The sequence below is a fragment of the Gopherus flavomarginatus genome, chromosome 10, assembly GCF_025201925.1.
Source record: "Gopherus flavomarginatus isolate rGopFla2 chromosome 10, rGopFla2.mat.asm, whole genome shotgun sequence".
Taxonomy (NCBI): domain Eukaryota; kingdom Metazoa; phylum Chordata; order Testudines; family Testudinidae; genus Gopherus; species Gopherus flavomarginatus.
Genome location: NC_066626.1, coordinates 22375022 through 22387870, shown reverse-complemented (window position 1 = coordinate 22387870; position 12849 = coordinate 22375022). Strand labels below are relative to the sequence as shown.

The window sequence follows — 12849 nt, the reverse complement described above, 5'->3', positions numbered from 1 at the left end:
ACAGCCATTCTGGGTTCGGGTGTGGGGGAACCAAAAATGGTAGCATCATTGCAGAAGAGAGATCTCGCCATCATCAGAAGTGGTTGCCTCACAGCCATTGACTCCATGAGCAGGCAGCAGCTAGCCCTGGAGACACACCACTGCTCTGCCCTGCTACCACAGCACTTCATGGAGCAGGACCAAATGGAAGGTAGAAATCTGAGGGTCACATGAACCTGTCTGTGCCCTTCACATGGGTCACCTCTGGTTGGGAGTCCACAAGTTTGTCTATTTTACTTCAGCGGTCTGAGTAAAAAGAAGTTGAACCACTACTTTAAGCAGGGCTAGATGACCAAGTATTAAGGATGCTGGTCTCCTCTCTGCACTAGCGCTCTTGCTGTTACTGTCACTGAATTGCAATGGTGGGAGACTTCCCCAAAAAGGTTCAGTGTAGACCAGGGGTAGGCAACCTATGGCACGTGTGCCAAAAGCAGCACACAAGCTGATTTTCAGTGGCACTCACACTGCCTGGGTCCTGGCCACCGGTCCAGGGAGCTCTGCATTTTAAATTTATTTTTAAATGAAGCTTCTTAAACATTTAAAAAAACTTATTTACTTTACATATAACAATAGTTTAGTTATATATTATAGACATAGAAATAGACCTTATAAAAACGTTAAAATGTATTACTGGCACGCGAAACCTTAAATTAGGTGAATAAATGAAGACTCGGCACACGACTTCTGAAAGGCTGCTGACCCCGATGTAGACACTACTATAGTGTACTCCCCACTACCCTTTATATAGTCTTAGCATTGCAAGCACCCCCGGCACTCCTCAAGTGCCAGGATTGCCCCACAGTGCTGCGAGTGATCTGCACACCACACATGTGCAGCGGGGAGTGATGTGTGCAGATCAGGCGGTACAGGCCCAGTGGTGGAAGCTGCCAAGACAACATTATGAGCAAGGTTAGTTTGGGAAGAGAATGCCTGCTGGCCTTAAACATCAGTTACAAGTTAATTAGCTTCCAGTTTTAAATAAAGCTATCACAGGCCTTTTAAAAAAAAATTGTATTGTTTGGTAAGGGAGAGAAACAGAACGGGCAAAGTGGGGAGAAGCAGCAGCTAAAGCAAGACCTGTGTAGTACTCTAGTGCTTAGAGCAGGGGAGTGGAGTATCAGGACTTCTTGGTTTTGTTCATGTGGCTCTGTAACTAATTTGCGGTAATTTATATTAAATCACTTAACCTCTCTGTGTTTCAAACTATCAAATGGGGATGCCTGCCTACTGCACAGAGGTGATGTGAGAATTTCTTCATGTTTGTAAAGTATTCTGAGATCCTCTGAAGGATGGTCTTATAGAAATGCAAAGTATTGAACATTACTGAAAGATTCGGTCTTTTTACTGTTCTGGGACTTCTGTTTTTTTTTTCTCAAAATTGTGAGAGAAGTGCTCTGGAAGAGTTAGTGCCAATAGACATGTGACATCCCTCCCTTCTGAGCTCCCTCCACCCCTTAAGTCAAGTGATTCAGGCTTTCCTGCTACTCCCAGATGCCTCACTTGCATATTCTAAAATCATCACTTAGTTATTATTTGATAATAGAGTGACCAGACAGCAAATGTGAAAAATCATGATGGGGGTGGGGGGGGGGGGTAATAGGAGCCTATATAAGAAAAAGACCCCAAAAATCAGGACTGTCCCTATAAAATTGGGACATCTGGTCACCCTGTTTGATAAGCAGGGCAGTGTTTGGCAGGGTGGATTTCTCTCACTCTTTACCCGGATTTTTTGTGTGAAGCTTTGATAATGAAAGATGTGACTGTTGTCGGTAAAGATGTGTTTTTCATGCTGGCATCACGTCTCCTCAGGGCTTCCCTAGGTTCTGCTGGGTATTACACAAGTATCACCTACAGATGGGGTGCTATGCGACTCACTCTTCACCTGTGACTAAGGGCATGTCTAAACAGCAAAAGCCGTGCATAGGCTAGCCTACCTACGTTAGCTTGAATCCAGCTAGCGCAGGTCACAATAGCAGTGTGCAGACAGCACAGCATGGGCTGGGTGAGCCAAGTATGTAGCCAGAGTCCATGCCAGCCTTGTATTACCTGCACTGTCTTCGCTGCTGCTGTTACTTGTGCTATCTCGATTCAAGCCAGCTTGGGTAGCCTCGCCTATGCAGTTTTTGCTGTGTAGACCTACATCAGCCAACATGAGGGAGCTGTGCAGGTGTTGCCTTTCCTTACAGGCAGAAAGACAATGGGAGTTTACCTCTCTAAGGCAGGAAACAAGCTGTGTGACATGCATATGATGAAATCTTAACCTGTGCAAATCTTATTTGGTTTCACATTTCATCACCAAGCTAACTGAAAGGTTAGCTAAGGTGAGAGAGAACTGGCCCAGTTGATGGTTTTGTATCAGAGTCATGTGCAGGGCCAGGTTAACCTTTTGTGGGCCCGGCACCAAACATATTTGTGGGGCCCCATGGAGGCAATGGAGCATGACATGGGGAAGTCAGTGTCCAGAGTGAGGGGCCAGCCAGGGGCAATGGGGCATGGCATGGCAGGGGCAGCCCAGTGCAAGGGCACTATTTACAAACTGGCAGTTGCTAGACACACGATGGCCGCCTGGCCCTGTGCTACCAGTATACCCCTTCTCCTTGGAGGCGGGCCCATGCCACATCACACAGCCCCACCGCCCAACACCCCATAGGCGCTGACTCCGTGAGTGCTAAAAATAGTGTGTGCTGAGCACCCACCATCAGCCCTGCCATTCAGCTCCTCCCACTCCCATGCAAGTTTCTGTGCCACATACTCCATTCTTTCTGTCACTCCTGTAAGTTACACTTGGAGTGTAAACTGATCATAAGACTCACGTAAGTGCCAAAGCATAACTTGCTCCCATTTGGCATTTAGTGGGTTGAGTGTGCAAAATGAGTGCAACTTACATGCTGAAACAGTTGAAGAGGGAGGAGTAACAGGAAGGTATAAATTAAACCAGGCCAGATTTTCTACTGTAGTTTAGACTCAACTGCACTATCCCCAGCACTTCTCGGGATATAGTGAGCTTGGCTTGAGTGGGTTAAGTTCAGTGGGCACTGCACCTACTGACACCAAGGCTGAATTTGCTTCCCACAGATTTTGATGCAAGTTACATAAGTCACACTCTTACTGAATGTCAGATTGATAAACAGAACAGGAGTACTTGTGGCACCTTAGAGACTAACAAATGTATTTGAGCATAAGCTTTCGTGAGCTACAGCTCACTTCATTGGATGCATAGAATGGAACATACGGTAAGAAGATACTTATACATACAGAGAACATGAGAAGGTTAAAGTACCCATACCAACTGTAAGAGGCTTTTGCTGATACAGACTAACATGGCTGCTGCTCTGAAGATTGATAAAAGTTTAAGCAACTTAGCCATTTACAACCCTTTTATACCCAATATATCATTTATGACATGTGAGATTGGCCCACTGGACTATTTTGAGACTGGCTGTTTACTGTCCCTCCTCCCAGAAGCTGTCTATTTATGTAAAAAAATGTTAGTTAAAAGGCCACGTTGCAAAAACAAGTGCAGAAAAGCAAAGGCACAGAGCTACAGAAACCATACCTGGTTTCTTGGCTCCTCATGTGACTTTGTCCAGGCATTTCCGTACAAAGTAACAGGGAAGGGTCCTTCCATAAAAGAATTTATATAATTTAAAAACAAGTGAGTTTTTGCAATAACATAGCCTCTTGGAATGGTATAAGTCACTGAAAGCAGTCAACACTGTCTGACTTTTTATGCATGCTTGGAACAAGGGCTCTCTCTACTGGTGCCTTAACATCCTGTATCACAGGCCAACTCTACAGAGAAAAGTAGTGGTCTGATATGACAGATTATTCCTTTAAGAGTAAATCTTACCCCCGCCTCTGCAGATTCAGAGCCCCCCTGAAGTGAATGCTTCCCAACACTATCCTGCTGATGGGCATCAACCCTGAAGTGGAGAGCCTACCTCAAGGCACAAACAAAGGTTACTTTAATCTCCATGTCCCATTCAGTCCTTGGGCTTTCTGCTGAGATACCATCAAACCTGCCAAAAGAAGTGGTAGTATTTGGCAGCAGGAGAAGATCTTAGTGCTGTGAAGTCCCTTCATGTTTATTTTTTATAAACATTCTGGATTTCATTAGAACTGGTCTCAGAATTCACAATGTGGATCCAGTGCTTTGGGTTCACCCTGTTAGAGAGCAGCAAGAGTCCCCTGCAAAATTCATATATCTATTTTTGAAAACAATACCCACCTCAAAGATTGGGGCTGATCCCAGATTACTGGCCTCTAGATTTTGAAATTCTAAACTGTTTCATGAAAATGTTTAATAAAATCTATATACGAGTCTGATCCAAAACCCTCATATCCAAACCGCCTCCGCCAACACCAACACACCCCAACTTTTGGGGAATTCAAAATTTTGATTCTGGCCAAGAAAACCCTCAGCTCCAAATCCAAGTCAGTGGAGTTATTTTCGGAGCTATACTGCTGTCTGTGAATGAGAGCAGAATGTAACCCTCACTTTCTAATTAAATGGAATGCACAATTTACACAATAATGGTTTTCATCTGAACTACATTCTTGGCTTGTTTCTAGAATGGACAGGGAACAACATCTGAGAAAACAAGCAGCAACCTTGAATGAAATGGGACCTTAGCCTCCAAAACTGATTTCTGTTCAAGCTCTATTCTAAATCTAGATTCCAAGATGTTTAAGTGGGTTCTAAATCTGGCAAAAATTATTTCTCCAAAAAACAAGATGTGGACACTTGTCCACAGGGAATGGCCACATGCCACCAATGCTGCTCACTTTAAACTACGTTAAGCCTGGCTTTAAAACAAAAGCACAGATACAGGCATAGCAATGATACTGAGTAGTTTCACCAGTTATAACTCTGACTCAGAGAAGAAGAAGAATGTTTTTACTTTTACAGATCCAGGTAGGCAAATGGATGGAGCACCTGGATCCCACAGTATTTCACACCTGGGATCCTATGGAGGCCATACAGAGAGCCCTACTGAAGAAATGTGAGTAGTAGGTGCTTTTTTCTTTTAATTAAAAAACAGTTTCCTTTTTTGCATCCTACCTTGGTTTTCATTTCCAAAAGAAATGCAGGAAGCTGAAATTGATCTGGAGCCAAGGGTTTTGAATCTTGGTTGAATTACTTTCTAGTGAGCACTGAAACATCAGAGTAGGATTTCTCTCTCATTGCGACTTAAGCAAGCATATTAGGTACTGAGAACTACATTCCAAAAGGACAGAGGGCACCCATACACTCTTGTTATACAGAGTCAGAAATATAGTTCTCCTTGGATGAGGGGTTATGACTGTAGAAGGAACTATGGGGACAGGTCTTGCATCATGCTCCAGAGTCTAATCATCTCGATGCAAGACCCTCCTATAACCAGGGTTGGGAGAAGAGGAGGAGACTCTGAAGTCTGCTGAGGATCTCCCTGTGAAGATCTTATTTAACTCACCAGCGCTTGGATGGTACAGTCTTGGGAAACCCAAGACAGCCAGGTAGTAGTGTTTAGGCACTTTGGTATCAAAGTGATAGGAGATTTGGAAATACTTCAGATGGAATCACTTGTCTCTCCTACTTATCTTACCCCTAGCCCCTGTGACACACCTGTAAAACTAATAAGACATCCAAGGTTACATCACAGTGGTGCAAACTCCCTTACTTTCATGAATTTAATATAAATGCCCCTCCCTCCCACACACACAGTGCTAGAGCTTTAAATCAAGCACTGTGTGTGTCCCAGAAAGCAAGGAGCAAACTGATCCGTTGATAATGAGCACGCTTTGGAAAAATGCCTTTGAGGCACTCTAACGCTCTTAAGCGGCACAGTCAGAGAAGAACAGATCTTTCTGGACAAAAATATTGTTTCCTACTGTAAATTAAATTACAGGCAGGAAAATGGATTACTGTAGCCTCCTCTTCCTCTCTGGTCTCTGCACCTCTCATCTTTCCTCTCTCCAGACCAGTCACTTTTGCCTAGAGGCAATCAATTAACTTGAGTTAAACAGACTCTTGTCTAGACAAACCCCAAAGTAAGAAGGAAAACAAACAGTGGTGGATTATGCAGAAAATCCATTACTGAAAACTAACTAAGAGGTCTGGATAACACTGAGCTAAATTCTTCAGTATGTTCTGTCCACTTTGCACTGCTCCGGTGATGAAAAGCAGCTGGTGACACACAGCACCCAGCCATGTAAGCCAAATCTGTGGTTACTTTGCGTCAGTGAAGTGGTGCAAAGCACCTGGAACCTACTAGAGAATCTGCTCCAAAAGGAAAAGGTAAACATAAGATCTTAGACTAACAGAGGTATGGAGAAGTCACAGTGTCTAGTTGGGTATCAGAGGGGTAGCCGTGTTAGTCTGGATCTGTAAAAGCAGCAGAGTCCTGTGGCACCTTATAGACTAACAGACGTATTGGAGCATGAGCTTTCGTGGGTGAATACCCACTTTGTCGGATGCATGTAATGGAAATTTCCAGGGGCAGGTCTAGTTGAAGGAACAGACCTCAATGAGATTGCATTGGCAGTACATCGGGGCAGAATTTGCCCTTGTCAATAATTTTTTTTCCTGTTAGTACTATACTTTATCAGATAAATCACAGTCCCTCCCTTTTATTAAACTGATTTGTTACATGGAAGTTTCAGCTTGAGCTAGAACTGCTACACCCCCTGCTAGGAATTATCATTATTTATTTCTTTGAGTATGATGCGGTATTATGTCCCTTAGCTCTGGTATTGCTTTGACTGCGAGAAGAGCAGTAACTTGCATTATATGAAGGTGTTTAATTTAGAGCATGGATTGAGGTCACGCCTTTTGGATTCTATTCCCAGCTCTGATACTAACTCACTGTGAGACTTTCAGCAAAAATTCTTACACTCTGTCTCAGTTTATTATAAACAGTTATTTTATTAATTTGTATACAGCATTACCCACCTGCATGGCAGATAGATGCATTGAATACAACAAGGTTTCATACTCAAAAATATGTACAATACCTGCTTATGAGAGATGGTGTGAGATTATGTCACCTGAGCACTCAGCACTTGTAGTTCCCACTAACTTCAGTGGAAGCTGTGGGTACTCAGCACTTCTAAGAGCCAGGACATTGAATTTTGTAACATTTTTTAAATCTTAAGATGACAAGTGTTACAGGAGTGAAAAGTATTTTAATATATACAATTTTCTTATTAAATGGCCAAGGCACCCGCCAATCAGTCTTTGCATCTATTTTACAGCACAAGAAAGAATGTTACTTCCTTTCCTCAGTAATGAGGAGACAAGAGACCTCCAAGCAGAAAAAGCAGCTACCTGCTGGGGGCATTACAATTACATAAGTTGTTCACTGTATGATACTGACAGATTACTCCAAAAGGTTTCAGGACTTGCAAGGGAAAATAGAAAACACATCAGCTTTCCCTACTCCTTGATAAGGAGAGACTTTCTCTGGAGCTCTAAGACTTCACCAAAATCTTGGTCTAGTTATTTGTATTGCTTTAATTTTAAAGGAGTCAAGACTCTGAATCTGGTAACTATCTCCTGGGACTTTCCAGTCACAGGCCGATGCTACAAGAGAATGTTGGAGTAGCCATGAGTCATTCTGAAAAGCAGCATGTGACAGAGGGAGAAAAGACCACCCTGACAAAGGAGCTCTGCAAGCAAACTACTGCCAGCGTCAATACTGTAAGTATCACAGGACACATCTCCAGTAGCAAAATACCTATTGTGTCCTCCTCTTGGAAGGGGTTTGAGAAGAGAGTTAACATTATTCATACTGGTTATTTACATTAGAAGGAAACGGACACTGAATTCATCACTTACCGCCTACCTCAGACACAGAGCACAGTGCAATAAAGTAGCCGCCTGTGGTTCATGTTACCAAGTCAGACCCAGTTCTATAGCAAAAGGATAGAATTAGGAAAGCACAGAATAAGTCTAGTGCTACCAAAGGCCAAATAATAAATACTGTCCAGGACTGACACCAAGTGGGCAGGATAGACTGGTACTCCACCACTATTCCCCAAGGTGCACTGCCTCTTTGGGGCTAGCAGCCCTGGTGGACACACTAGCAACAGAGAACAGAAGAGAAGAGGAATGCTATGAACCAACGTTTCCAAGGACAATCCTGTCCTTTCTTGCAGTATGTTTTTGGTCCAGAAACCTGTGGATTGATTCAGGGTGAGGTGGAGCAGTGGGAACAGAGGGAAGGGAATGATGGATAGTACATTATAAGTGATTGTGGGCTCAGTGACTGACCTATCAAGCATAAAGCTGCCCTCCACTTTGTTTTACAGCTTTGACCTCTGAGTAATAAACATAAGCTTTTCTTGTAGCCCAGGCACAAAACCCCTTATAGAGGGAAATAGCTTTCCTCTATATGCCAGAAAGTCACTTGTTAGTGATCCTGAGAATACGGGTGATTCCAAAGTGCCAAGGCAATTTCTAGACTGATTCCAAAGTGTGATTTTCAGAAGTTGTACCATAGGAAAGCCTTTAATGTGAGATGCTCTGAAAACAATATATGTTATTGCTGCAGGTGTGGTAAAGTTCCATTATGCCTATGAAAAAAAGATTCTCTTCTTTATCATTTCATTCTGAACAATGTTTGAGGCTGGGCTGCTTGGTACAAAAAAAAAACCTATATTCTTGTTTTTAACTCAAAAAAATAAAACTTATCAGTATGTTTCAGATAAACACTATTACTATCAACTCTAGTTCCAGGACACAGAAGTTGCAGAGAACAAAACCATGAGAAGGCAGAGAAATGAATTGACCAAGATGGACCTAGTATCCAAAGCACAGAAAAAAAGCAGTAACAAAGACAAACGACAAAGCAGAGAAGAATTTGTTGTAGGTAAGAACACACATGAAAAGAAAGAGTTTCAGCTCCAGTATCTTTTAAAAACAAACAAACAAACAAACAAACAAAAACAACATACACACAGACAAATCAGAGATCTGGAAAAAATATCACCAGGAGCAGAATATTAGAACCGAGACCTGCCAGGCAGAACTGAAAAGATAATATTTTTTATGGTGCTTTTGTTTTGCTCTCTGCTCTGTAGCTCAAAAGGTCCAAGGGAGATTCTGGCATTCAATTCTTATTTTTAGATGTGTGATCAGTTTTTATTAAGATTAATTCTTGCTATTTAGCATTGAATCAGCTAAGGCTAGCAGTCACTGCAGCAGCAAATAGCTGTGTTGTAACCATGCATACCTAGAAGGAAATATCTTCTGTTTTGCCAGAAGGAAATAATTGTATGTAATTATGCAAGTAGACAGGGTTTGTATCTAGATTTTTCCTCCAAGGGTGATTTCAGTGTAGCAGAAAAGAAACATCCATACTGAGAGGTGCACATACATAGTAACTGCTCTTCCTTTTTCATGTTATTTCTATATTACTACTTATTTGTATTATAGTAGCACCTAGGGACTGAGGTTCTCATTTTGCTATTCACTGTACGCAGATTAGCCACCTGCCTTAAAGGTCTTATACCGCAAATAGACAAAGGAGTGGGGGCAGGACAGAAAGAGTAAGTAATTTGTCCAAGGTTATAAAGCAGGTCAATGGCAGAGCTAGGAATAGAACCCAGGTCTACTGGATCCCAGTCCAGTGCCCCATCCATTAGATCACACTGTCTTTTATCATTTGTTCACAAGAGAGAATGCACCTAAAAATATCAACATCAGCATTTCATAATAATTTTTGTCTAGAGAGAGAAGGCCTCTAGCAACACCTTAAGAAGAGAAAAATACAACTAATGCAGTAATTATGATTGCTGTTTGATACAAGAATAATAATTAGATAGTAAACTACAGTTGGCTGTCTCAAAAATCTAATGAAGAATTTCTGGATAATTGTTCTGATATTTATCTCTAAACATTGACAGAGCTATTTTCCTTATTTTTAATTTCATCATTGTAGTCAAAAAAGGTATAATGTTTTGGCTCTTTAAATTGACCTAAGCTGATCAGGAAACATGACAAAACCAGAAAAACAAGAGCACCAAGTTCTTCTTTTCAAAATCACTAAATTCTGTGTGCAAGAGGGAAATGTTCACGTCTAAAATGAGTGTTTAGAAAAAAGTTATGTATCATACCTAACATTTACACTGCCTGCCAATAAACTAACACCACCTCCCTATAATAAAAATATGGAATAGATTTGCCTATGGATTTAAGTACTTGCATTGTAGATGGGCACATAGACAACTAATTGCAATATTGGTGACATCTGGAAAACATTCTGGAACTTGATTAGAGATCAGGTTACAGTGGACTGGCTATATAAGCTGACACCAGGGGACTTGTGCAGGAATAAAAATTTGACCGCTTTTAAAGGGGAACGTTCTGGGTCCCTGCCACGGCCCCAGGGCTGGACCACTTCTGTGCCCCTGCTGATTATTGAAGGGGCCCATGCCCCTTCTTGCCCCCACCCTTTGTGCATGCCCTTGGCTGACACAAATCGAGATTTGGAATTAATTGTTTTCTTACAGGAAAACCAAGAGAGAAAAAGGCTGATGAGAAAAGAACATCCTCTCTCAGGAAAAAGACTACTGGAGTTAAAAGACCAGAGACCATCCAAGAACCAAAGCATAAGGAAGGAAGGCAGGAAGCAGAAGCAGAAGCAGCAGATCAGAGCAGTGCAGCTGCTGGAGATGAGGAATTACATGATGACAGGAGCCCTTCTCCCTTCAGCTCTCCTATTAAAGACCATTTGCTCCCTCCGGAGAGCCCTCAGTTTTGTTTTGAGCATTATGACAGTCCTTCTGGTTCTAGTCCAGTTCATGAAAAATTTACTCAGACTCACCCAATCATCACCACAGTTAGTGGCATCGAACTGGACACAGGCATAAGCAATGAGATCTCAGAGGTAAGAACAGGCGTTTTCCTTTATGGTCAGAGATAGAGAAGAATGATTCACTGAACTGCATCTTAAATTCTAGGACTGCAATAGGGACCTTCCTGGTCTGGCTCAGGGCCTGCTTCATCTTCCATGGTTCTCTCACCCTCAACACGGGTTGGCTACTGAGGTGACTTAGCCCTCTGGCCAGATCACAACAAGCGCACCCCTTCCTGTGTATCAAGTCCAGACACAAAATAAAAATCTTCTGCCCCCGTCTCAAGGTGGGCCCAGCTTTGCCTTAGAGAACACCTCCACAATTGCTCTTCCGCTCCAACTCTGGGCTCAGCTCCAGCCCTCTGGGGTTCTGCTCAGTCCCTCCAGCTTCCCCTTGATCACAGTGTCACCTCACTAGGTGGCAGTGCAGACTGTTTCTTAGTCCTCTGTAGTAGCTGAGGGAATCCACAAGCACACACCCCCTCTTCTACAGGCTCCCTGCTCTGGGAACCCAAAACAACTGGGCTTACTGTCCATCTATCACCTCAGCTACTCTGACTCTCCTTCCAAAGGCTTATTTCTGACCTCCAACCCTCCTGCCCACCCACCAGCCCATACACTCCCGAAAGAGTGGTGATTCCCAAGGCTGTTTTCCGTGTTTGGCTCCCCAATTGATTGAACGGTCAGCTGCTCATTTTCCTGCAGGCCTGCTCTTAGCCACAGGCTGCCCCATCATATGACTTTGCTCATTCCTCTACTTGGAGAGGCAAGTTCTCCAGCGCCGTGCTCCTCAGCCCAAACCCCTTAAAGAACCAGCTCATTGCTACCTTTTAGTTATTGCAGGTCAGCAGGTTATTCACCTCAGGGCAATCCCTGTCTATTACAGCAACAAGAAAATGCTTGATAAGATTTATGGCTGATGAACTTAGAACAAACAAAAGGAAATATAGCAGTATAGTCAGCTTTGTGGGCCTCACTGCCACCCAAGCATTAAATATTTTAACTAAGGAATTAAAAAGGCTGCTTAATATTATGACCAATAATATGTAATTACATTTGCTGCAGTAAATATAACAAATACTTCACCTTCCTGCTACGGGGAAGAGAGCACTGCCTCAGCTGCTCTTCTAAAACAGTCATCCCCAGTTTGGTAGGAGATGCTTGGGGGAAAATGGAAGGATATGAAATCAATTAATCCTCTTCGTCTGGGTCAAGCAGGTTCATTTGTCCTTTCCCCAGTGTCAGCTGTGATCTGCCCCCTTGATGAGAGTTCTACCCTCTCTGGAAGCCCTGGCATGGGGCCTCTAAACAGGTCAACACCGAGCCTTGAGCCTAGCCCCAGACTGTATTGTCCCAGGCTTTCTCCTTCTCGTTTCCCTCCCAGGTTCTTCTAGTTTGTTTCTTGATGGGCCTTTCCCACAGCCCCGCAGGTTCTCTTAGTGGAAAACCCTGCACTAGGTTTCAGGCCAGATATCTATCAATCAACCTCTCTGACTCACACATCTGAGTGTTGCTTATGTTCCTTGGTAGGCCTTCCCACTTCCCAGCATGCTCTGTAGTAGCCTACAGTCCTATAATCAGAATGCCAGTCTTTCAAGAGCCAGAACTCAGAGAGGGGATAAGCAGGCCCAGGCCTGTCCTTAAAGGGATGGTAGATCAAGTGATTGTGAAGAATAACTGAATCTTGTGCTTCAACAGGGGTGCAGACAACATTTTTTATTTGGAGAGGCTAGAGTTAAAAAATATTAGCTGTTATCTATCACTTAATGAGTAGTTTTGTACCATAACTAAATTTGTCCACTTTTAACAGAGAGAGATGAACAAGCTTCTGTTCCAAATTCAGTGTTTCCTTTATTTATTAATGCAATCCCTAATATTTTTGGGGAGGCAAAGCCTCACTGAGCCCCCAGCTGTCTGCACCAGGGGTGGGCAAACTATGGCCTGGGGGCCAGATCTGGCTGGCAAGCCATTTTAA

The 12849-nt window shown here is 43.0% G+C and overlaps 1 protein-coding gene across 1 annotated transcript in view; it reads left to right on the top strand.

The window, feature by feature from the left end:
- KIAA2012 (KIAA2012 ortholog) overlaps window positions 1–12849 on the top strand; it is an 88255-nt gene that overhangs the window by 62412 nt on the left and 12994 nt on the right. The window contains exons 17-20 of the mRNA XM_050969560.1: window positions 4949–5042; window positions 7543–7717; window positions 8750–8888; window positions 10531–10907. Coding sequence (XP_050825517.1) covers window positions 4949–5042; window positions 7543–7717; window positions 8750–8888; window positions 10531–10907 — 785 coding nt within the window. The remainder of the gene's footprint in view (window positions 1–4948; window positions 5043–7542; window positions 7718–8749; window positions 8889–10530; window positions 10908–12849) is intronic.